We start from the raw sequence: 24,257 nt of genomic DNA, 5'->3' as shown, positions 1-24,257 counted from the left end.
ATCCCCCCGGCCCCCGCACGGTCCTGATCATCTTTGCGCAGACCCCAGGCCCCCACAGCACCACCTTCGCTCGTCTCCCTGGGTTGCCTCTTACCCTCTTCTTCCCACTTCCAGCTCCATATCCAGAGGTACCACTTAGAAACCTTTATCAGACCTTATCATTGCCCTGGCTTCCCATGTCTTCCAGAATCAGTGCCAGGTGCCTCGTGTGCTTTAGCCTCTGCCGGCCTCTCTGACTTTGTGTCCCCCTCTTTCTCTGCTCACTGTGGTCTGACCTTTGCACTTGCTCCTTCCCCTCTGGTGTCCTCCTGACTCCTCAGTGAGCCTCCTTCTAGTGCTGGTTCTCTTGCTGCCGCCTCCAAGTGGTCTTCCCTGCTGGTGTGATCTCAGGTGTTCAGGCTAAATGTTAGTGAACACCGTGAGTGCCCTTTAAAGTGTAAGACAAAGCAGTGTTCTGCTCGGCTGTGTAAAGCGGGCAGTGTAGAGAGAAATTGTGTTCTTTGTACCTGGAGCAGACAGCCACACTTAGACCTTTCCCAGACTTGTGCTTGGTTAGATGAAAGTTAGGAGTCCTGTGGCAGTCCCTGTCCCTGCCTGCTCCTTCTGCAGCTGTGCAGGGACATGCATGTGGAGTCAGAAAGGCAGAGACCAGGATCCCTGCGCATATCCTCTGCTCTGTTAGGCCAGCCGAGTACCTTCGAGGATGAAGGCTTGGTACCATTTTCTCTCTGGCGTGCTTGTCCTGTTGGAAGCTCAAAAGTCCCCTGCCCACCTTGTGGACCGGCAGGACAGCTTGGCTCCCATTGAGCGGGGAAGAGTGCCGAGGCTCTGCCAACTGTCTCATGGGACAGCCCTGACTCAAGTGTCTAGGTCCTACAAGGTAGGGCTGCCCCTTGTTAAGCTTCAGCCAGGGCCCTAGAACCCGGGCCTGGGAGGCAGAAATAGCCTTGAGCGAGGCTAGGATAGCTAGTCTGGCAGGGTGGATACTTCTAGAGCTGGGCTTCTCTGCCTGACCCTGGACTGTGGCCTAAGGAAAGCCTCCTTCAAGGTGATTCAGACTGCAGAACTTAGTTCCCTGAAGTAATCATCCGATGTGTGCACCAGAGAGGTTTAGGCCAGAAAGCCCTGCCATGATCCAGAGGGATGGGATGTGAGGGGAGACCAGAAAGCCACAGCATCTGCCTGTTTCCAGGCAAGCATTAACACACACCACATTGACCTGGCTGCAGTTTGTAACATGGCTTCTGGAGGCCCCCCTGGGCGGCACTGCAGGTGGGCTGGCCACAGGTACAGCTGTTGAGCACTGTGGCAGAGGATGCCCAGGTGTGGGGCTGGTGGGACCGGGGAGGCTATGGGGTGCTCAGGTGGGTTCCTCTACCTTTTTTTACTTGGTGAGCTCTGGAGTGGTTACTTCATCCTACGTAAGTGAGACAGTGGTTCATCTTCTAAGCCCTGTGTTCTTCTGGAGAGTCAAGGAATCCAGAAGGGGAGAAGTCAAGTGATGTGGTTTGGGGAGGACACAGCTGTGTACATACACCCTCTACATGGTGGCTTTGCCTCATCTCCCAACGGTGTCACTTCTCCTGTAAGCTGTAGCACCCCTGTGTTTCAGAAGGGACCGCACAGCTCTGTGCTTTCCTTCCAGGCTCCATGTGATGCTCCCATCCCACGTGGGAGCAGAGAATTCTTCCCTACAGATGGTAGTTTTAACCTCCTATTTTCTAAGCCTGAAAGTCAGGCTTTTATCTCATGTTTTTAATTTTTTTATTTTATTTTATTTTTTAACACAGAAGAGATGATTTATTGTATACACTTTACACTCAGCCAAAAGCAAGAACAGAAGTAGTCCAGAATGCCACAGGTCCGGGGCACAAAAAACAGGAGACTGCTCAGTTGGAACCAGGTGGATCTCTTTTTGAGATGGTCTTGGCGATCAGATGGCAATGAAGTTCTAATCCACTGAGACATTCTAGACAGCATGCAGCCCGAAACTTGCACCAGCGTTGTCAGCCTCCAGCATTCTTTATTTCTGTTCTTTTGGCCTCCTTGGGTGTGTGAGCTACTTTACTTGGACCTCTGTCTCATCTTTCTTCTTTTACGCTTTAGCCTCCGCATTTGCTCCTTCCTCCACTTGGCTCTCATGGCGCAGAGGTTCCTAAGAAGATGGCGTTAAAGTCGAGAGTTTTAAAATTTTTTTTAAGACAGGCTCTCACTGTAGTTCGGGTTGACCTTGCATTCACTGTGTAGCCCAGGCTGGTTTTGAGCCTGTGGTGATTCTCCTGTCTCAGCCTGCTGAGTGCTTGTGATTATAGGTGTCTGCCACCGCACCTCACTTTCTCATGAGCTTTGGGCACAGATTTTCTGTGTGTTCTTTACCCTTCCACCTCCTTATGTGGCCCACATAAAGAGATACCAGAAGCAGGCAGATATCCAAAGATTCTGAGGAATGTGAGTTTTAACCTGCTTTCCACACCAAGTGAGTATGAGCTGGAGTCTTGTAGAGTCAGCACACAGGGAGCTGCCTGCTGTGCTGCTGGGTGACTGTCCTGTGCCCGGGCTGGGAGGTGCCCCGACCCACTCCTTTGCACATGTAACAGACATTGGAGTCCACATGCAAATTTGTTTCCCTCCTGTTTGGGGTTGCTAAGAGGGGACCGTGCAACATATATTATTCTAGTCTTAATTTCATTTTGTATTAGCCTATAATAATCCACCTCATTCTTCTTAACCAGTAAAATGAGTTTATGATGGGCTGGGATATAGTTCAGTGGTAGAGCTCTTGCTTCATGTATGAGACTGTGAATTCAATTCCTAGCATGACCAACAAAAAACAAAAACAAATCCCCAGAAAGAGAAAAACAAAAACAAAGACAAAAACAAACACAAACACAAAGCCCCCCTTTCCTCATGACTGAGTGGCTGCACTCCTGCTCCGATAGGTGCATGCAGTGATAGATGACATCTGCATGGGGCTGTGAACCTGTGGGCAGAAGAAGCCAGGTATACCGCAGGGGCCCCTGCCCAGCAGCGTGGTGCCTGTCATATGGGAGGCCACTGGCAAATACTTGCTGCCGAAGGAGTGCTGGGCAGGACCAAAAGTCCCTGTGTGAGGGTTGCCAGAGAGGCCAGACTTAAGCAGGCTCTCTCTCTGCATCTGTCTCTCCAGATCCATGCAACCTGGAAGTTGGGTTTTGCTAGCCCTACCAGTGCAGAAGGGTCTGGCGTCAGTGCAGCCCAAACCTCATGATGGTTTGCCCTAGGGCTGCTCCTGAGACCTCTGGGATAGTTTTTGTGAGGTGGAATGTGTCTCTTCAGACCTCTGTTGACCTTGACTCTTCATGGCTCCGTGACCTAGGCTCTGATTCTTCCCTTAGGAAAACACACATGTGAATCATGTGCTTTGGAAGCTGGGAGTGTATGTGCGCATGCGCGTTTGTGTCTGAAGTGTTGCCCTCTTAGGGTTAGCAGAACATCACTTTGACTGTTGTCTGAGGGTTGGACGGTGTTTGTGCGGGTCAGAAAGTTTGCAGGAAACTGTCTTTTCTGCTGGATGTGGACAGGAAGTGGGTGTGAATGTGGTCACCTGGTGATAGCTGTGCTTCCAGGAAGGGGTAAGGCTCACGGCTCTGAGCTGTTTGCTTCTATCCCCAAGTGGGTCACATCCCAGTCCTCCAGCTCAGAGCCTACAGTGGCACTGTGACATGTGTGACCTGATTCGTCATGTCCTCCCTCATCTGGGTGCTGGAGACAGCTTAGGTGGCCCTTCCCTGCCACCTCTTTCTGGCAGGACTGGGTAATAGGAACGCTTAGGCCCACCTTCCAATGTGGCAGCCCTCAAAGTGTGCGCATTGTAACTGAGAGCCTGGAGTTTCCATTTTTATTATAATGAATTTTAAGTGTACGTTGGCTGTTGCTGGGGGCTTGTGGGTCTAGGGTCTCATTGGAGCAGTGTCCTGTGCTAGCAGGTGCTGGTGTGTGTGTGTGTGTGTGTGTGTGTGTGTGTGTGTGCGCGCACCAGGGACGCTCCCTGGTTCCAGGATAGGGGGAAATGCAAATCAAGAGCTGGTGCCAGCTGCCTTTACAGGCCAGCATGGGATGTGTGGGGACTGTGGCAGATAAAGGCCAGTGCTGAGAAACATGTCCTCAAGAGCCACAGGGCATAAGGAAGAGCACCCAGACAAGGGGACAGCATTCCCTGAGACCCTGAGTGTGGGAAAGCTGGGGCTGTCCTCACCCAAAGCACTGGAGACGAGAAGCTGGTCCGGAAACTGGGTCTGAAACTGGGTGAGCTCTGTGAGGAGCTGGGGCTCTTCTGGGGGATAACTGAAGAATGTGTGAGAGAGAAAAGGCAGAAAGAGTGATTGTTGGAATTGTAAGGGAAATAGGCTCCTTAGGAGAAGGTGGGAATTCACCACAGGGTAGATGAGAGGTGTGAGGCTGAGGAATCAACCTGCCCGAGTAGAGGCAGGTGGCGGGGCCAGAGTGAGTTGAGAGGGAGCCCCACTGAACCCCCATGCCCTGTGACAGATTCCAGTCACCCCCAGTTCCACAGGTTTAGTCTAAACATCACAGCTCCATGTTCTGGCTGCAGCTAGGGAGATGATTTCAGAGCCTGCTGGCTTGGAGCCATTTTTTTTCCTTCCGCAGTTTCCTTGTTGAAAGTTGTTAAAGGAGTGGCCAACACCAGCCGGGATCACTTGTAGTGGGCAGAGGAGATACAACAGAGTCTTGGTTCCAGGACCAAGTCTTGGCCCTGGGACCGAGAATAAGCATCATCTGCTGGTGCTCTTTGAACCAGTGATATGCCCATGGACCTGGTAAGGGGCTCTCTGCTGTGCAGCTGACAGGCGAGGTTCTCTTCCCTCTCTCTGTCCTTGCGTCCCAGGTTTAAAGTGAGACCTGCCCTCTTTACCTTCTTGGCTTCCTATTGGCTGGGGGTGGCTGAGGTTAGGTATAGTTGTAGTAGTGTAGACTGAAGGGTGGGAGGATATGTAAGAGTTAAACTAGAAAAATGTGTGGGTGAGTTGGGTGTGGTGATGCATACCTGTGATCCCAGCACTTGGAAGGCTGAGACAGGAGGATCGCTATGAGTTCAAGGCCAGCCTGCACAACAAAAACCTGTGAAGAAGAAACAGAAGGGTGCTTGTGTTTGGCTCATGGGGTACAGCATGAGACAGGGGTCCTGTAGCACTCCCTCCTGGGTTCCCCCACCCCTATTGCCATTACTTCCCCCCTCCTTTGAGCATGGCTGCCCATACAGCCCTGCTCTTTGGCAACTGGGAGTCTCCTCAGGAAGTACCACATGCCCTCCCCGCCTCTCCCAGGGATCTGCATAGACTAGTCTGTCCAGCTGCCTGGGACTGCTACTACAAAAGAAATGAGATTGCAGTACTGGGTGCTAGACCTCAGTCCCAGCTCAGCTTGCTGGCTGCAGAGACCTCTCCACTTAGCTTGGGGAAAGGGTAGGGGACGCAGAGGCCAGAGAGGTGGACTGGCAGGCTTCCGGGACATGGAAGGGGAGAGGGCAACGACAAGGCCAGCATTTTGTATGTATCATATTGCTTAACATTTATGCCTGGGGTAGGGAGAGGGGAGATCTACTAATCCTCATTTTACAGCTTAACAAACTGAGGCTCAGACTTAAGTAACTTGTTGGCTTCACAGAATGAGCTAAACGGAATTCAAACTCAGGACCTACCCAGAGCACCCAAGTCTGGGGCTACTGTATGCATGTCGTCATATCATTGTGTTGGTTGCCCTTCTTTCATATTCTTGCCATTCTCCTCTCTCTTCTTTGCCTTACATGCATTCATTATGGGTCCATTAATTACTTCTGCACAGGGTACCTGGACTGTCACAGGGGATTAATTGCCCAGTGATACAGTCAGCCCTGGGGGCTCACAGCTGGTGGGATGGGCATGTTTGCACAGAATCACAGTGCAAAGCTGATTTGATTCTTGGGCCTCCAGAGAGGAAGGGGCGAAATATGGTGCTGCCCAGAGCGGAGGGCCTCCTTGTGCATTTTTTCTTGTCTCCATTCATTCAGTCATTCGGGGCATGTGCAGTGAGCACCATTGTGTGCTGGGCTCTGTTTTAGTCACTGAGCTCTCATCCCCGTGGAACTCCGATACATCACTGTCACCAGCCGATGAAGCAGTTCATTTCTCTGATCTGAGCCGGGCTTTCAGGTACGGGTGCCACTGGTTTCTAGCAAGGCGAAAATCAGGAGTGAGAGCATTCTGCTTAGCCCTGGGCTGCTTGGCGCTTTTGGGCCACGAGTGCGTCACCTTACTCCTTCAGGTTTCTGGGCTGTCAAGTCCAGTGCCAGCTGACTGGACTGGAAATGCCCTGTGGGCAGGGACCTGGCTGTTCTATTTGTGGCCATGTCCCTAGTGCATGGTATGTACTAGGTGTGCTCGCTGAATGGCTGCATATGAGTACGATCATCCGAAGTGTTTTAGTTCCTTGGGCCACAGCGTAGTAGAAGCTTGTGCCATCTGGGCTGGTGAAAGGGGCATTTATTGGGGAGGGAAGAGGAAGGGGACTGGGCGTCTGCTGATGGCCTGGTGAGGCTGGTTCCTGGGCTGCCTGTGGTGTTTCCTGGTGATAGGCTGGGCTTAAGCACTCATGTGTGCCTGTACCCGCAGTGACATGGCTTTGACGGTGTGCACAGAGCCGCTTCTGGCGACCACCAGCTTCTGAGCTGTCAGCTTGCATTCGTTTTCTCCCGCTACTCCTGAGACCAGCTCAAAGGCAAGATTGCTCTAGAACAGATCTGATGAGCCAGATTGCATTGGGAATTTTTTTTTTTTTTTCCCTTTTTTAAAAGTAGCAGGTCACTTCCTGTGGCTCCTGCTCTCAGCAGTGCATCTCTGGGCAGGCAGTGGGATTACAGCGCAAGATTGCTTGAGAGTGTGGCTTCCAGAAGTAGATGCCCCAGACCTGGCCTTGGAAGGCAGACACAATCCTGATTTGGCCTTTGTCAGCGAGGTGTGACCTTGAACAAGTTCTTTAACCTCTCTGGACTTGGTTTTCGTTCATTGATTGTCCTGGCTAGAAGCTTGGGAGTGATTTCTAATGCCTTCTGCCTCTTCAGCCTGCACATTCAGTTGACTAGGACACCTCCTCGACTATATCCCTGAACAGCAAGACCCTGTCTGTGTCTCTTTCATCACCACCCTCGTCACTGTCTTGTCCTGGCTGTTGCTTGGACTTTATTAGCACATGTGACATCACTTTTCTGCATCTAGTGTTGCCCTGCCCTTCATTTGATTCTTTAAGAACCAAGAGTGATTTTTCTTAAAACCCGATCTAGTAATCTCACTTGTCTGAGCTGACCCCTTCATTGGTGTCTTGGGCTCAGTGCAAACCCATCATCATTACCTTCAAGACTTCTAATCAGCACTTCCTTCTACGTCATCTCCTGTCTCTCCTCATGGGGTGTTAGCGTTAGAGCCTGCCAGGCTATTTCCTGTCTGGGCCCAGGGCCTTTGTATGTTCTGTTTCCTCTGCCTGGAAATTTCTGGACCCTTAGGACTGGTGCCTTCCCATCCTCTGCGGGGCATGGAGGTCAGTGCTGAGTGCTGGGCAAGTCCTCCTGTCTAAACCTTAGCCTTCCACTTCTTCTTGGCATACTCTTTCTGGCCTAGCACTCATCCACAGATTTCATTTTCATAGTTTGCTTAGTTTTGAATTTATGTTTTGTCATTTGGTTCTTATTAGAATGTAAACTTCCTAAGGAAAAAGACTATCCTTTGTTGACTATTGTGTGCCTGGTCCTGAGAAGAGTGCCTGGCACACCCTGGGCATTCAGTAACTATTGGTTGGATGCATGCATGGTGGAGGATGTGTAGATGCAGAATGGCAGGATGTTGGGTGCATAGTAGGTGCTCAGTAAGTACGGAGCATTGTATTCACCTATAGGTAGTTGGAACTTTTCTGTAGCAAGTTTTAGTACTAGTAGGATTAAGATAGAGACTTTTATAAGCTGAGGAGACAAATCCAGGGAAGTGTGGATGCAGACCCAGCTGTGCTGTTGGGATGCATCTCTGGGACAGGCTGCTCCATGTAGCTGGCATGAAGGGCACTGGCAGCTCAGCCTCTTTCCTTTCACCATTTTTGCATCTGTCCATAGAGCTGCTTTTTTAGAGCTATAGCAACAAAGTCCTAGGGAGGCTTCTGATTGGCTTGACTTTGATCACGTGTAAATGTTGTAACCAATCACTAGGCTAGGAAGATAGAAAGCTCCTGCTAGCTCTACGGAGCCTTGTGGAGGAGCCTACAGGGTCAGATGCAGGGGCATGAGTCCCCTGGGGGGTCTGAGGTGACCACTGAGCCTCCTTTTCCCATCAGTGAGCACAACCCCCTGGGATGACTGCAGAGATCATGTTGCTGGAATATGATAGATGAGCCCATCCCTTGGTTTTTGTTTTTAATACCCTTTCTCAGTTTTTTCACCAAGTAACCAGTGTTTATTTCAGAAACAATCATTGGGTTTTGGCTTTTGTAAAATATCCAGTAACTTACGTGTATGTTCATACTTGAAGTGTGGAAAGTACAGAACAGCATAATAGTTACTGTTTGTGATAGTTTGCATCATAATCATACAACTCAGAGGAATAAACATAGCACATTTCCTTCTAAGCAGCCTTTGTTGGGCTGTAAGTCCATCTGTCTGTCTGTCCATCCGTCCGTCCATCCATCCATCCGTCCGTCCGTCCGTCCGTCCGTCCATCCATCCATCCATCCTGCTCCCCCCCCCACCTCCTCTCTCTTTCTCCCTCCCATCCATTCTTCCAATGCACTTTGTCATAAATTTATGTTGTGATTTTTTAGCAAGCAGTCAACATGTACCCAGGAATTGAGTTGAGGGTCCTCCTCAGCGTGCCGCCTGACGGAGGTGGAGGCAGCGTTGGTGCCCTCTGTGTGCAGTAGAGGTAGAGGGAATAAGCAGCATGTCACTTACCTGAGGTGGTGGAGCCAGGATGCATATCCAGGAAGTCTTGCTGCAGAGTTGCATTATAGAATTCTCTGTGCTCTATTCTCATTTCTCAGGGATAGGGCTGTGTTGTACATTCCCTATGGCACTCGACATCTTCTCTTTTTTATTTTAAAAATTATTATTTTAACATTTTCTAATTCTAATTATAAATATTCATTGTAGGAAAATTCAAAAATGCAGAAAAGCTTGAAAGACAAAATTATATACCTGTACAACCCACCAGGTACCAATAACCAGCACTTAACTTCCAGGTGTTTGTTGGGTACTGGGAATTGAACTCAGGACCTTTGTGCTGAGCTACGTCCCCATTGAGACATGATCTTGCCCAAATTACCAGGCTAGCTTCGAACTTCTAATCCTTCTGCTCCAGCCCCCCAGGTAGCTGGGATTATAGGTGTGCACCCCCTTGCATCTGACTTTCTTTATGTCTTTCCCCGTGTGCAAATAGGGTGCAGCTTTACTTTCTGGGTGCTGCTTTAGCAGGATGGCAGCTGAGCCTGCTTCCTAATGACTGTCTTAGCTCTGCCCCCTGCCCCCAGGCATGCTGCAGTCCACCCGGCTGTTCTGTGAGTGTTCAAACCACCCAAGCCCAAATGTAGGAGAGGCTTCAGGGAGACTGAGGGGTGGTTGAAGTTCATGGGGTGGGGGGCTTTCCCCAGATGACTCATTAGGAGGAGGAAGATGACACTGTTCCTTGTTGACTCAGGTCCTACTTTTTGGAGGGAGGCTTTGAGGCAGAAAAAACTTCCGTCTGGGGCCTAGTGTCCCAGGTCCCTACCCCCTGCCACAAGGCTGCCAGAGCCTGCAGGCCTCACACCCAGCACCTGCTCCGGGAGGTATGTGCTGACTCCCCAGCTCCCAGGCACAAAACTATTTTTGGCCGCAGTGACTGTTCACTACAGTCATGAAAACAGAAACCCCTCTCCCCGCCTTGCTCTTCCTCAGGACAACACTGCACTGGGGCCTGGGGCTGCCGGGACCTTGCGCTTGGGCCCCTCACCATGCATTGTCTGTGCTGCTGGGTAAAGACCAAGGCTACAAGGGGCACGGGGGCCACACCGCCTGTCTTGCTGAGAGGAGCCCAAGGCCCAGCCCGACCTGCACTGGCGGAGGGCTGTGAGGTAGGCCTTTCCACAGGTCCCCGCACTGGGCATGCTTGGCTGGACTGAGTGCTCGCTCTGCTTATTAGCTTAACGATCAGGCCTGGGGAAATGTGCGCGTTAGGGTCAGAGCTAGCTTTCATTTTATCATCCTATTCCTCATCTTTCTTGAGAGCCTTCCTCAAAAAGACCCTCCTTCCAGCGCTTCTAGTGAATGATTTTGGGTCTTTGTCATGCTTCTAATAGAAATAGAACACACACTTGCTTGTAGCATACTGCAGTCACAGGAGCTTGGGGGTCTGCAGCTGTGTGGGCTGAGCTGGCCCTGCCTCTTCATCTTCTGGTCAACCAGGTGAGGGTGGCCAAGCCATATAGACCAGAAGCACTAACTTTGGAGTGACCAGCCCACGGTACACATTCAGGCAGGCCCTGTCACTTACTTGCTGTGTCTGAAAGTGAATAGTTCAATCTCTGTGAACCTCACTTTTGTTGGCTACCAAGAGCCAACATTATTAGTATTTTTATGATTAGACTGATGGTGAAAGGGGAGTATGTTGAAAAGCTGGCTAAGAGTCACCGCACCTCGGCGTGGTGTGGAACTTGGGTATCGCCTCAGAGCTCTGGTGTTGGAGCACAGCAGGTGATGTGGGTTTGCCTTTTCCTCTTCACAAAGAAGAAAAGTGACCCTTCTCACCAAAGTGGGGGTGGGTAGGGTAGACACAACTGGAGTTGAGGATTTCTGCCTGTCTTCCTTTTCCTGAGCCACCAAGATGGTAGGGACTTGCCAGGCAGCGTCAGGGACAGTCATGACCCAGTTGCTCCTGGATTGCATAGGGCTCCGGGCCCACGGGACAGGCCTGTGGTGTGGCATCTCCAGCCAGCAGCCTGTGACATGATTCTTGCTGCAGACTGCGGGGGAGGCTTCCCTGGCTTCCTTTTGGTCTTGCTTAGAGCACATGGAAGAAACGAGACTTTTACATCTGGGTAGAGTACCTGCCAGGGGGCTAGAGAGTGCTCCCAGGGTGTTGGTTACTGGCCAGGGTGCAGGGAACCTGGGCCTGGGCCGGGTACTGTTGTTTTGGTTCCTTTTCCTCTTGGGATCCTGGTTTTCTCCTTTGTAAAATGAGTGCTGGATTAGATTGTCTCAAAGGGGCAACTGAAGTCTGCATTGACTTTGAGGGACAAAGCATTTCTTCTCAGTCTCCAGAGTATCTCCTCTTCCCTGAGAACCTGGTAGCTATGGTGATGGCCTCCTGGCCCAGGTTATGGTCATTGCCGAGGCTCTCCTGGGCTCTCAGAACTTGGAGGCCCAGGACTATAGTGGGACAGGAGTTATTCTTAACACTTCTGGAAAACTACAGAGCGCTGCTGACCCCTGCGATCTCCCGAGAGATCCTTGTCTCCTGGTTGGACACTGGGCAGCCCGGAGACAATGTGCCCTTTGTCTGCAGGCTGAGAGGCCAGCTCTCACGTCTGCAGCTCTGGGCTCCCTTTCTGCCGCCTGGCTCATCCCCCACCTGGACAGACAGACAGACAGACAGACAGATTGTCTCAGGCTGAACACTGGACATGGCCCTCTGCTGAAGGAGGGGTTGTGATTTGTTGCCAGGCCCCACAAGATCTGAGGCCAGGGTCAGGCATGTGACAGTGGCCTGTTTGCCATTCGGGGTGCATTCTGGGAAAACAGGTTTTGCTGGCTGGATTCGGAGCTCTCACTTTGTAAATCTGGAGGAGGCAGAAGCAGGTAAGAGAACGGGAGAAGTGGGAGGAAGGCTGTTGGTGACGAGCAAGTAATAAAGATGACTGGAGGCACGGCCGCAGCCATTTATTTCTGTCTGAGCCCCAGCCCCCTGGGGCTCCCCGTAGGAGCACATATTTCATACCAGACCGTGTCCCCTGTCACCTCTACATGGGATTGCCAGCACCCTAGCATCACCTAGGCTTCTTGTCGTAGCTCCCACTTTCCTTTCAAGATGTGCCCTGTTGCGGTGGGATAGCGTATGCTCATGCTGTCCCTGTCACCCAGCTGCCTGCCACCTGCTTCTTCTTCGTACCTGCTGCATTAACAAGGGACTCCAGGGAGGGCCTGCAGACTGGGGGAGCCACTGCCCTGGAGAGGGCAGGGGGGATGGGCCCCTCCACATGGCCCTGTTGTGTGCAGGACTTTCCCCTTTGCTTGTTCCCAGAAGCCACATGTCACCCAAGAGTTACCATAGCTCTGACTCCAGTCTTCTTTTTGACTGGTGTATGTGTGCATGCACACTTGTCTTTGCTTTTATATGTATTTTTTTAAGACTGTGGTGTTTTTGACTTGAGCTTGCAGTGGGGTCTTGTAGCTAATAGTGTTGTGTTTTTTTTTTTTTCCGGTACTGTTGATTGAACTCAGGATCTTTCACTTGGCAGGCAAGCACTTAATCTACTGAGCTATCTCCCCAGCCCTAATAGTGTTTAATTAAAAGATTACAATGTGCAAGCCATTTGTGCTTGGGCAGCCACCTTTAGAAGCCCATAGGCACCCTAGTTTTGGGAAGAGCGTGGACTCAGGTGAAACAGGAGCTCTGAAGTGGGGGCATGCGCGTGTGTCCCTCTCGTGCTGGACGTGTCTGGTCATTTTCAACCAGCAACCGCTGTTTTAGAAGTGTGTGTTGGTGACACAGAAAGACGGCAGACCCGGGCTGCCGGGATAGAAGCTACGCCTGTCTGGAAACCTGTCTGGGGTGCCCCCGCCTGCTGATAGCATAGCAGGGTTGGCTCAGGGAAGAAAAGGCAGCACAGGGGGAGCAGGCGAGGAGGAGCAGCAGTGTCCAGGGCCACTGCGAGGTGGAAGCTGGGGGTGTTAGGAGGCTGAGTGAACCACCAGCTTGGGGTCCGGGAGCTGTGTCTCTGCCAGCTAAGGATGGCTGTCCCATTTTTAACTGCAGGAGAGAAAAAAAAAAACCAAAAATGTTTTGTGACATAGTAAAAATGATGTGACATTCAAGTGTCACTATCCCTAAGTGTCATTAGAATGTGCCACACCTGTTTGTAAATTGTCCTTGCCACATGGTAAAGTGAAAGAAGGGGCCCCGTGCCGAAGGGGAGGGGCTTCCCAACCCGTTGCACTGGCCGCTGAGAAGGGGCAGCCTGCACGCCTGCCCGAGGTCAGTCCTAGGCAGAGCTGGGAAGCACCAGCCCCCTCTAAAGGCCTGGAGAGGAACTGGTGTGGCAGCTCCCAGGGGGCCCTCAAAGGTGATGACCTTAAGAGGGGTGTGGCGAGAGACCCCGGGAGGCGCCTGCGGCTGCCTTCAGTGCCGCTGCTGGAGGAGGTCGCTCTATACCTGGGCTGGGATGGGAGGATGGCGCCCCAGCCTCACCCATCAGGCTATGTGGGGAGCTGGGAAGTTAGCCAGCCTCTCTCAGCCCTCCCTGAAGGTGCTATGAGATTGTCTATGTTGACTTCTAGCGCATCGCATGGAGCGCCTGGCACCCAGCAGATGTGTAATAACTGCTTCTCACCTGCCCTGTCTTAATCCTTCCCCTCTGCCTTTTGGCCTGCGTTCCTCAGCCTCATGGCTGCACGTATTTCTGAGATCTTCAGTCCCAGACATAGTGATGTATAGGTCAGAGGTAGCTGATCCTTCCAAAGCATATCCATCCTGATTTCCACAATGAGCCCATTGGCCTGGGAGAGACAGAGCCATGCCCTGGCACACTTGGAAGCCTGGCTAGGCTGGGATTGAGTGGACAGGCAAGAGGACAAGCCCCTGGGGCAGCCCTGCCCTGGCCAGACAGGTGTTCTCACAGCCTCTCTGCCCTGGGCTACACTGGCCAGATACGAGGCCCCTCATGGGCCCCAAGCCCAGAAATTCTGCTTTAATGACTTGAGGTGGAGCTTGGGCATCAGGGTTCGTTTTTCAATTTAAGGGTCCACCTCACTGTATGCATAAGGAGACCAAAGCCCAGAGAGGAGAGGGACTTACTCTCCAAGTGCCTGCCTCTGGGCAGGACCCCTGCCTCCCGATGCTGCCTTCTTTAGCAGGATCTTTGTTCTGCTTGTTTCTTGGGGGTGGGGAATGGCATAGGCTGGATCTGCAAACTGTGCTTGGGCCAATTCAGCATCGCTAAGCTAGTTTCTGAGCCCTGTGGAACTCAGAGGCTGCCCACCCAGGCCCTGCTGCTTCAAGCCCCTTAGAATATCTAGCTATTATTATCCAGATCTCGCTCTTCCAGCTCCCTCAGCCCAGCAGGCTGGGAGGAATGCCTGTCAGGTGCTCCCTTGTGAGCTTGAGGCATACAGGCTTCTCGCTGGGGCGCCATAGGAACACCCACGCCTTCCTCTTCTTCCCCAGCCTCAGAGGGATGTATGGGCGCTTCCGTCACCACTCTTATGGTTGTAGGAGACCACCTTTAGCCTTGCTGGTGTGACCTCACCTTGTCATCACACCAGGGAAGCTGGGGGCCACACCTCCAGCTCTATAAGGGGGCCTTATGCTGCTGACTCATCCTATGTGCCTGGACTGAGAAAAGCAAAGCACAGGCCTGCCCTTTGCTCCTCCCTGCCCATGGTCCTCTCAGTTCTGCTCAGACTTTGGCACATCTGTGCAGGTGTCCCTGCCAAAGGCCCCTGGCATACCCACAGTCCTCCTCACTGACCAAGTGAGTGTGGACAGCTCCTAGTGTCAGTGGCACAGGTTTCTAAGTATAGACACCAGGCTACCCCGTGGCTGCTGGTAAGTCCCAGGACACCATCTGATTCCCAGTGTGGCCAAACCGTCCCTGCTTTCGGCTGTGGAGAACAGAGACCAGTAGTTTCCTGGTAATGGTGGCCTGGCTTGGCTTTCTTCTCCTCTCTTCTCCCTCTCGTCTCTGTCTCTGTCTCTGTGCCTGCCTCCCTGCCTCCCTGCCTCCCTCCCTGCCTCCCTGCCTCCCTCCCTGCCTCCCTGCCTCCCTGCCTCCCTGCCTCCCTGCCTCCCTCCCTGCCTCCCTGCCTCCCCGCCCCCCAATGTATTTGTTTTTTTTTTTAATATTTATTTATTTTTATTTATTACATTTATTTATTGTGTGTGTGTGTGTGTGGCCAGCTCAGCCCACCAGGGGGCGGGTCTGGCTGGCATGTGGTGCTGGGGATCGAACCGCGGTCCCTGTGCTTTGCCAAGCTTGTTTCAAGTAGGTGCTTTAGACCACTGAGCCATCTCTCCAGCCACCCCCCAATGTATTTGATTGTTGCAGAGTTTCACTACCCAGCCTGGACTTATGGTGATCCTCCTGTTTTCTGCCTCCCCAGTGCTGGGATTACAGGCATGTGCCACTATTCCCAGACTCTGGCTGGCGCAGCCCACCCAGCAGGTGGGGCTAGTGTGGCATGTGGTGCCGGGGATCAGACTGTGTTCCCTGCGCTTGCCTAAGCAGATGCTTTAGACTGCTGAGCTATCTTGCCAGCCACAGTAATGGTGGTCTTATTTGACACAGACTTGAGCCCATCAGAGCTCAGCTAGCCCTGCTGTCTTACTGTTATCAGAAAGAAAAAATTAATGTCACTTCTGAGAAACACAGATTGTGGTTCAAAGGAGAGCGCAGAGCCAGGGAGGCAGTGTTCTGCTGCCCACCCCTGTGTGCCCATGCCAGCCTGAGGCACGATGGGCCCAGGACTGGGTATCTTTAGTCAGCAGGCGGGCATCCTCATGTTCTCCTCTTGGTTTCTAGCCATAGTTTCCTCTTTAGGCAGAAACTAGGGTGGGCAGTGATTCTCCTGGAAGCAGTAAGGGTTTGGAGCCCCATCTCTTCTCCTGAATTCCATGGGGGCTGAGGACACGACCCTTTGCCTGAGGCCAAGAGATGGCCTGGTATCTTCTGGGCCTCTAGGCAGGTGTATCAGGCCGGAGAGGGTTTCTGAATGACTTTATCGACATATTTACCCTAAGCAAGAGGTAAAGTTGATCCCCTGACCTGCTTTTGGTTAGAGGTCATCTCAAGAGGTTGAGAGAGTTCCTCTGGCTTGCGGTGATGTAAGGCAGCCTTGGCTGTTCTGTCACTGTGTAGCAGGTCACATCCCTACATGCTGCTTTGGGGCATGGTTGAGCCATGATGCTGGGTGACATCAGGGCCACTGCCCGGGATCAGCACAGCCCCTGGGCCTCTCAGGAAGACCCCTCTAGCTGCAGGCCTGGGTTGGTAGGCGATATTTTTCTTCTTATATTCATGCCTGGGTTCAAGCATAACGTATCTCATACCCTTTCTTCCCTTGGTTAACTTTGAGCCCTAAGATAGTCTGGATGCCTGGTACTTTGTATCTAGGCTGGGTGGCTTGTTGAAAAGGCCTGGCTACCCAGAGTCCTTGCTGCTGGGAGGTGTCCCTCCCCATTTGCCCATAGCTTTAGAAACCTATAGTTTTAGAAGTCATTGAGCCAGGTGTGGTGGCACATGCTTGTAATCCCAGCACTTGTGAGGCTGAGTCAAGAGAATCACCATGAGTTTGGGGCTATCCTGGGCTATGTAGTGATTTCAAGATCAGTCTGGTTTATGTAGTGAGACCCTGTCTCAACCAAACCAAACCAAACCAAACCAAACCAAACCAAACCAAACCAAAAGTCATTGATCAACCATTGGAGGGCATTACATTGCTTCCTATAAAGTCTCCATTCACAGATTAGTGGCTCTGCTTATCCTAAGGAAGGTGATTTGTTCTGTCCTCACAGTTATGAGGTGAGACCTTTGTTTTGCCAGATCACGTGCTTGTGGACTGGTGGCAAATTCCTCCTACCTCAGCTTCTAAGGAGGCCGGGGTCATGGCTCAGTAATCAGGCCCTGCAAGGAGGGGGACTGAGCAAGAGAGGAACAATTCCTTAGGGTACCAGTGATAATCGCAGGCGCGGTGGCCTGTGTAGTGACCACTTTAACGATTGTGGGAGTGCTTAATTCACGGCCCAGTGGCTTGTCCTGGCAGAGGCAGGGGTAGCTCCAATAATAAAGGCTCTAGAATGGCTCTCTTGGCCAGCACCCCTGCCCACCCACCAGTTTGGTCTGGCTCTCCCTCTAACACTGGAGTTGGAGCGTACGGAGCGAGTGCAAGGGAGAGGTGCCCCTCCTGCCTTGTGTGAGGGGAACACACTGATGCCCGAAGCCACAGCGGCCTAAGAGACACAATCTGGCTCATATGAAGCTATGGGGTGGCCTTTTTACATTTTTCATTTTTTCAGATGGCTCTGAACGTATTCTGTCTTTCCCTTTTCCCAGGTGTTAGTTCACAAAGAACAAAGAACATTCCATTTTACATTGTAGTTTATTCAGAAAGTAGGTAAAATTTGGATTTACACCCCTCCCCCTACAAAAAAAAAATTAATGTCTCAAGTTCCAAGGCTTTTCCAAGTGACCAAGTGACAGCATGAAGCCACTGAAGGAGCCGTGGAATCTGGCACATCTGGGCTTCCTTCTGCCCAGCTGTTTTCATTAATTCACATGAGGTCTGAGAACCTTAACCCAACACACGGAGCAACTGTCCCTGCGGAACTGCTTAGCGCAAAGTCAGTGTGCGCCAGCGCTGGATATGTTTGCTGACAAGGACCTTGTAATAATGAATGTAGGTAAGAGTGAGTGTAGGAATAAATATGAAAGTAGGTTTGAGAAACTGAAACTTGGAGCAGGTGGGGAGATGGGGAAGATAAAGGAAGGCACAGAACCACTAGGAGGAATGGATGCAATGTGTTAATTATTGAAACTGTCCTACCAATTTGATTTGAAACTGTCTCATTGCTATTTGTTTATCAATAAAATTATGGGAAAAAAATGGAAGGCACAAAGGGAACCCCATTTGCATTAATTGGTAGATTAGGGATTGGGTCCCTCTCGGGCGCCATCAGGCAGATCTCAGCTTCCAGGGCACAGCTGAGTTATCACAGCCAGCCTGGAAACTTGTGTCTGTGTCCGTGTCTGCGGGGTGTGTGCTGATGTATGGGTGTCTGTGGGTGGTGATGTGATTGGTGAACTCTAGGACCCCTCCGGCTCTGTGGAAGGTGGGCGGGGCTTGGAGCAGGTGGGTTAATACTTCCAGTCTGGCCCCCCCCCCAGTTCCCTCAGGTAAAAGAGGAGTGGCTTGCAATGCAGAATCGGAAAAAAAGGCAGGGGTGGGAGGATCATTATTTAATCAGCCTCCCCTGACTGTGCTGTCCTCATCAGCGGTTTCCTGCTTTCCTCTTTATCTTCTGGAGGGGGTTTCTGGCCAGCAAAGGTTTGTCTGACAAACGCTGAGCTCCTTGGTGCTTTTACACATCTGTCTCTCATTTTGGTGCAAACGGTAGCGACTGTCACCCACATCCCCGGTGGGAGGGGCATATGCTGTGAGGTGCAGCGGGGCCAAGACACTGTGGGGTGAGGGGCTGGGGCGGGCTCTCCGTCATTATCCTCAGAGCCTGGCCAATTTCTCCATCAGGATCAGTTTCGGGGCTTGAGTCTTAAGACTTACAGCATCGTGAAGGCACTGATAGTGGATGTTGCTTTTTTAAAGTAAAATTAGACACAACTTGCAAGGGGTGGGAATTGTTAAAAAAAATTGGGTTCTTAAGAACTGTGAACTTCTCAGGATCGCGTCTAGCTTTCCCTGTTACAGAAAATCTGGAAAATACAGAAAGGGCTAAAGAAAAAGAAAGAACACAGTGGGTCGTGCACTACTTTTTGCTCTCTGCTGTTCCTTTGCATTGTAGTTTCTTGTTAGTGTTGACATTCCCCTCCCTCATGCACACCCCTGAAGGCAAGGGACATCAGCTGTGTGTACTGCCTTCTGAGGAAAGCCTAAACTTTGAAGGCAGTTGGTCCCCATTCAAGTATGCATGCTCTGTGGTGCTTTTCTATTGCTCTGTACATATTTAGCAACTTAAAGTCTCCCCCATGTAGTAGCTCACAGCTCAGTAGTGGACAGTGAAGGTTCTGCTACCTTCCTTGCTTAGGATTTAAAAAGGCCGAATAAGGCGGAGGTCAGGCAGGCCTGTAATTCATAAGCGTTGAGGAAGAGAACGCTGCTGAGTTCCTGTAGGTTGTTGATAGGAATCCCTTGCCTTACGGCTTTCAGGGAGAAAGGCAGTTTCCTTTCTGCGCTTCCACGATCCCTTGAAATAAATTCATGAAGGCAGATTGAATAGGAGAAAAGACGCGCATACCTGCTGTGTGCGTAGACAGAATCACTGGCTGTGCGACCCCCAGCCCAACACATTTTCTAGGTTTCTGTAAGGGAAGGAGGATGTGGGGGTGTAGCTTTGGATTCTCATGGAGTTTGGGTGCGCCCAAGGGATAGATAGTGCAAGGCCATGCAGGTACAGTGACAGTCCCTGGCCATCTTTTCTGAGGTAGACACTGGGATTTCAGATGGGACAGAGGCAGTGGCGCCTCCTAGTGTAGTCTGATTTTATATTTTCTCCATGCTTTTGAACTGGAGATCAAACTCCACGGCTGCTCTATCCCTGAGCTGCATCCCTAGCCCTTCTTTATCTTATAAAAAAGTTAGAAATGGTCTTGCTTAGTTGTCTGGGCAGGACTTGAACATGCAGTCCTCCTGCCTCAGTCCCCTGTGCCAGGATTACAGGCTTGTGTCACCATGCCCAGCCTGCGTTCTGATCTTCATGCAGGTAGGAGACTTCCAGAGAGAAGGTCTCCCTGCCCCGGGAGGGAGAAGCAACCCAAGGCCACAGGACCTGGCGGCTACGTCTGCTTTGAAAAGCCTTTAATTTCCTAAGTTTAGGTCACATCGCTCAACATGCCCCCGAATGCCACCTCTTGGGAATATCATTCTCAGTGCCCCATTATGGCTGTAGACCCGAGGGTCCCCATTTCCTTGCTGGCTGTCAGCTGGTGTCGCCCACTTGTGTTCCTTCTCAGGTTTCCTCCTCTATCTCCACAGAGTCTTTACCAAGTTCTTTTTTACATTGAACTCAGCTGCTACCCAGAGAAAATCTTTTGTGTGTGAAGGGCTCTTGTAAGCCTACTTGGCCTATTTCCTTGTCGCTGTATAATACAATGTCATCAAGAATGGCACGTGGGGTGAAAGTCATAGATCAACTTAAAGTTCTTCCAGTCTCTTCTCTTTCTACTAGGTGACACAGCCAGTCTGGTCCCCTTTAGGTATCACGTGGATTGGGTGACTGGGTATTGTTTCTGTTTTTAGTTTTTTGAGACAAGCTAACCTTGAACTTACATTGATTGTCTTGACTGAGCCTCTCAAGTGTTCGGATTACAGGCATGTGCCTCGACTCCCTGCAGATGACTGGCTTTCAAAAATGAGTAAAATAAATAAGTTAGTAAGTGCCTCTGTGAAGCCTGGTGAGGATTATTTGTTTATTTTTTTAAATCCCTTTTGGGCCAACTTTATTTGAAATCTCTCTTGTCTGTTTCAGGTAGGACACAGTTGTAAAGGGCCCTCTTTGAAGTGTTTGTCATTGTAAACAGTAGCCAAGATTCCTAACTCCTAGGTAGAGGAATAAAAAGAAACTCCCTCATGCCCAGCTTTCCTGTGTTTTCTTCCTTCCTTCCCTGCAGCTATCCCAGAGTTGGCGTCTCCCCTTCAGCTGCTGTCTGTGGCGGTGGGGAGGGTGCCTGTCTCTTCAGACAAGTGGTGGGGGAGGCTGGCCCACCACTCGGCAGCTGGCCCCTGCCACTCAGCGGGGAGGGCTGGGCCGCGGATGCCGGGGCATTAGGCCCTGCCTGCCTGCTCACCCGGCTCTCTGCGTGTCCTTTCTGTGCTCCTCAGGAGATCCTCCGAGAGCTCACCGGGGATCAGCTGGATGCCCTGCTGGAGATGGACGAGGCCAAGACAAAGGAGATGCTGCAGCGCTGTGGGGCCAGCGCCGAGGAGTGTGGCCGCCTGCAGCAAGCCCTTACCTGTCTGCGGAAGGTGACAGGCCTGGGTAGGTAGGGCTTGCTGTCTTCCCCTTGTACTAGGTCTCTGCCTGTGCCCAAATTTCTGGTATTGCTGGTCTCCAGGGGTGGGCTAGGGGGTAGATCTTCTGCCATAGTGGGCCATGGGCCACAGCAGGTGTGGCCGGGGATTTCCTGGGGCCGGAGACTTGGAAAGGCTGGGTGGATGTTCAGATTATGCGATGGACCTGGGCACATAATGAGGGAGGCTTCCCAGGGTCCACAGAGCTCTGGGTCCTATTTGGTCAGGCCCATCAAGCCCAGGAAGCATTAGCCATTGTTAGAAACCCTGCTGGCCGGCCCTCTATGACTTGCCCTCCACCAGCTTTCTGCAGTCCCTTCTGTGGTCTGTCTGTCCCCAGCCCTGTCCCCTCTTGCTCCCAGCCCCAGTGGCAGGCTGTGTTCTGTGCTCAGAAACACACGCTGATGGGGCCTTAGCCTGAGCCAAGCCTGATTAGAGAACTTGTATGGCCTTTTCAGCTGGGAGCGTGTACATGGCTGTTCCAGCTGAGTGTATAATCCTGCCATTACGAGGACCTTGGGAATTATTCACAGGCTGTCTAAATCTTGCCTTGGAAATAGCTTCAAATGCCTGACTTAACGCTCCTTCTACCGCACAGAGGAGGCATTAACATGCGCTCAATGAATGGAATTAGGCCCCTTTTTAATTATCTGGGTTGCCTATCTTAAGCAGCTGCCTGAGGCTTAAGGAAATCAGTAAGGTTTATGCTCTGCTTGATTCCTCCCACCCCAAGAGCATTTGGTTTAATTCTTCCCTAGCTGCTTTGCATCAAGCCCTCTGAACATGGAGTACTATGTAGAGTTTCACCCAATTTAGAAAATCTTGATCTGTGGGCAACCTGGCAGGTGCTGGAGATAAATGACAAGGGTGTGACCCATGGTCCCTGCACCCATAGAGGAGAAGGCTGAGCCCCGAGCCCAGCAAGAGGGGGGGAAGGGTTTGGTTGAGGACACACAGCAGTTGGCGATGGGCGGGGTTTGAGCCCTGGACTCCGGTGCTGGTGCTCAGCATCACAAAGGCCGGCATCCTGGGCTGGGAGCTCTGTAGTGCATCCACCCACCTCCTGCCATTCGCTGCAGCCCAGTCATGGTACAGGTGGGTTGTGGATTGGGCGTCTGTGTGGCCACTTAGAGCCGGTGGGACCACCACCAGCTCCTTAGCTTTCCATGCTTCAGCTGCTGTGAAGATGAAACAAGCTCGGTAGACTGCTTAGGTGCTGCTCTTTTGGGTGTTAGGTGTGTGCAGCGATGGGACCTGTGGACGTCATGTCCCTCGTGGTCTCTGGTCTTAGGACAGGTGAGTGATGGGCAGTTCTCACTGACACTCCCTTCCTGGTCCATAGCAGGCATCAGTAATCAGTTCATGAACTCGTCTGTGAGCATCGCCACAGCCACTGTCAAGCAGCTGCTGCCATGACTATGTGGCATCCCCTCAGGTCCCATTCACCCTCCCTGAACTGACCTAGAGCCGTGATGACCACAGGTGACTTGACGAATTTGGAGCCTTTTTCTTGGGTGGCAGACTTGTCCACGGATTCGTGGAACTGTGTTATCATCCAGTCAGCAGGAAAATATCAGTTGGCTGGCGTATTATAAGCCGAAGTGTCATTGTGGCTGCAGTTTTAAAGGAACCACAGTGTCAGACGAGGCTAACTCACCCTGCCTAGCTCACTAGAAACAAAATAGAAAGCCAGTGTGACGTGAAGTGGGGGAGGGTTGTTGGCAGAGGGCGTGGAATCATAGAGGAACCTCATGAACTGTGGAGGCTAAGTCTCCTCTACTCCCAGAGATCCTAGACAGCGAGACCACCTCAGACAGCCTCGCACAGGTCATTACCTCCAAAGATGTTTTTCTGTATTCAAAATCCATAGCATTGTAGGTGAGAAGGAACACAGTGCTGTGGGCAGGACTGAGGGGTTCAGCTACCCTCCCCTCCCCTCCCCTCCCATCCCATGCTCTTCTGTACCCTCCTATTTGTAGCTGGCTGACCTCTCCCAGCCACAGGGGAGAAGGAAGCACTGTGGTGAGGCTGAGGGAGATGGCCCAGGTGCAACTTGTAGTAAAGGGCTCCAGCGCTGAGGTGCAAAGTCTCCTTCTGCTGTCACTCTCCCTGGGTCCTGAGAGGAGAGAGCCCCCTGCCCTTCCCCCTGGTGGCCTTGGCTCTTGCCCCCGCCCTCCACCCCTCAGAGTCTTTCCCACCTCTACTGGCTAAACCTGCGTGATCTGTAGCAAGACACCTGAGGCCTTTCCTGAGGTGGCTGCAGGTGGACTGAGCCCTCCATCCTCATAGCTTGCCTGTCCCACACTTGTTCCAGTCTCTTGAGGCCCGAGGGACTCTGTCATTATCCGAAGGTGCTGTGTTCTCATGCTTCGCATGTGCTGTTGCCCCCACCTGGTACACTTCCCTTCCCTGCTGCCCACTGTCTGGCCTCACCCCAGGCTGAGTGTGGATCCACCTTCCTCTCCAGAGTCCCCACGTTGTCACAGCACACTTTGTTGCATGTCTGTCACTCCCACTCATTGGTCTTGCTAAGCTGGGGGGGGGGTTTTTTTTTTTTTTATACCTTTATGCCCATCCTCTAGCAGAGGGTTGAATGAGAGGACCGACTCTGCCATTGAGCTCGAGCCCACAGAGCCTTAAGATCTTTGTGGCCAGAGAGGGTGATGATGGGGGCAGCAAGGAGTCACTTGCAGGCTCCGCTCGGAAGGGATTGCTGGAGCTGGGGAGATAGCTCAGTAGAATAAGTGCTTGCCTGGCAAGTTCAAGGTCATGAGTTCAATTCCCCAGTACTGCCCCCCCAAAAAAAATAAATAAAAAGGAAGGGATTGCTGTGTGAGTGTTGGCAGCCTGCTTTGCTGACATCTGAGTTAATTCTCTTTTCTTTGTTGTGGTGCTGGGTACGTACCCACACCTCAGCACGTTAGGTGACAGCTCTCCCACCGAGCTACATGCCAGCCCTTGAATTTTCTTGAACTGAAGTTTCCCTTTCTCTACCCATCCCACCTTCTTTTTCCTAAGTCTGATGGCTCAGTTACTGTTTGCTTTCTGACTAAGGCCACCGCTGTGTTGGGATGGTTTCCCAGCTTGCTGCTCCCAGACACGACAGTGAGAGCCCTGCATGACCCAGTCCTGCTCTGGGCCTTGGTCTTCCTCCATGCAATGGGGACAGTCATACCTGGGCTGCTGGCATCAATCAGCAGGGCCCTGTGCACGAGGTGTGAAGGTTGGGGGGCGGAGCCTCTGCTAAGGAAGGCCA

At 51.8% G+C, this 24,257-nt stretch overlaps 1 protein-coding gene across 1 annotated transcript in view; it reads left to right on the top strand.

The window, feature by feature from the left end:
* Ksr1 (kinase suppressor of ras 1) overlaps positions 1-24,257 on the top strand; it is a gene marked incomplete at its 3' end in the record, with an annotated part of 130,290 nt that overhangs the window by 81,421 nt on the left and 24,612 nt on the right. The window contains exon 3 of the mRNA XM_023719848.1: positions 20,813-20,969. Coding sequence (XP_023575616.1) covers positions 20,813-20,969 — 157 coding nt within the window. The remainder of the gene's footprint in view (positions 1-20,812; positions 20,970-24,257) is intronic.

Source organism: Octodon degus, unplaced genomic scaffold, assembly GCF_000260255.1.
Source record: "Octodon degus isolate 3935 unplaced genomic scaffold, OctDeg1.0 scaffold00072, whole genome shotgun sequence".
Lineage (NCBI taxonomy): Eukaryota > Metazoa > Chordata > Mammalia > Rodentia > Octodontidae > Octodon > Octodon degus.
Note: the sequence above shows the minus strand (reverse complement) of the source record. Positions and strands in the feature narration are given on the sequence as shown.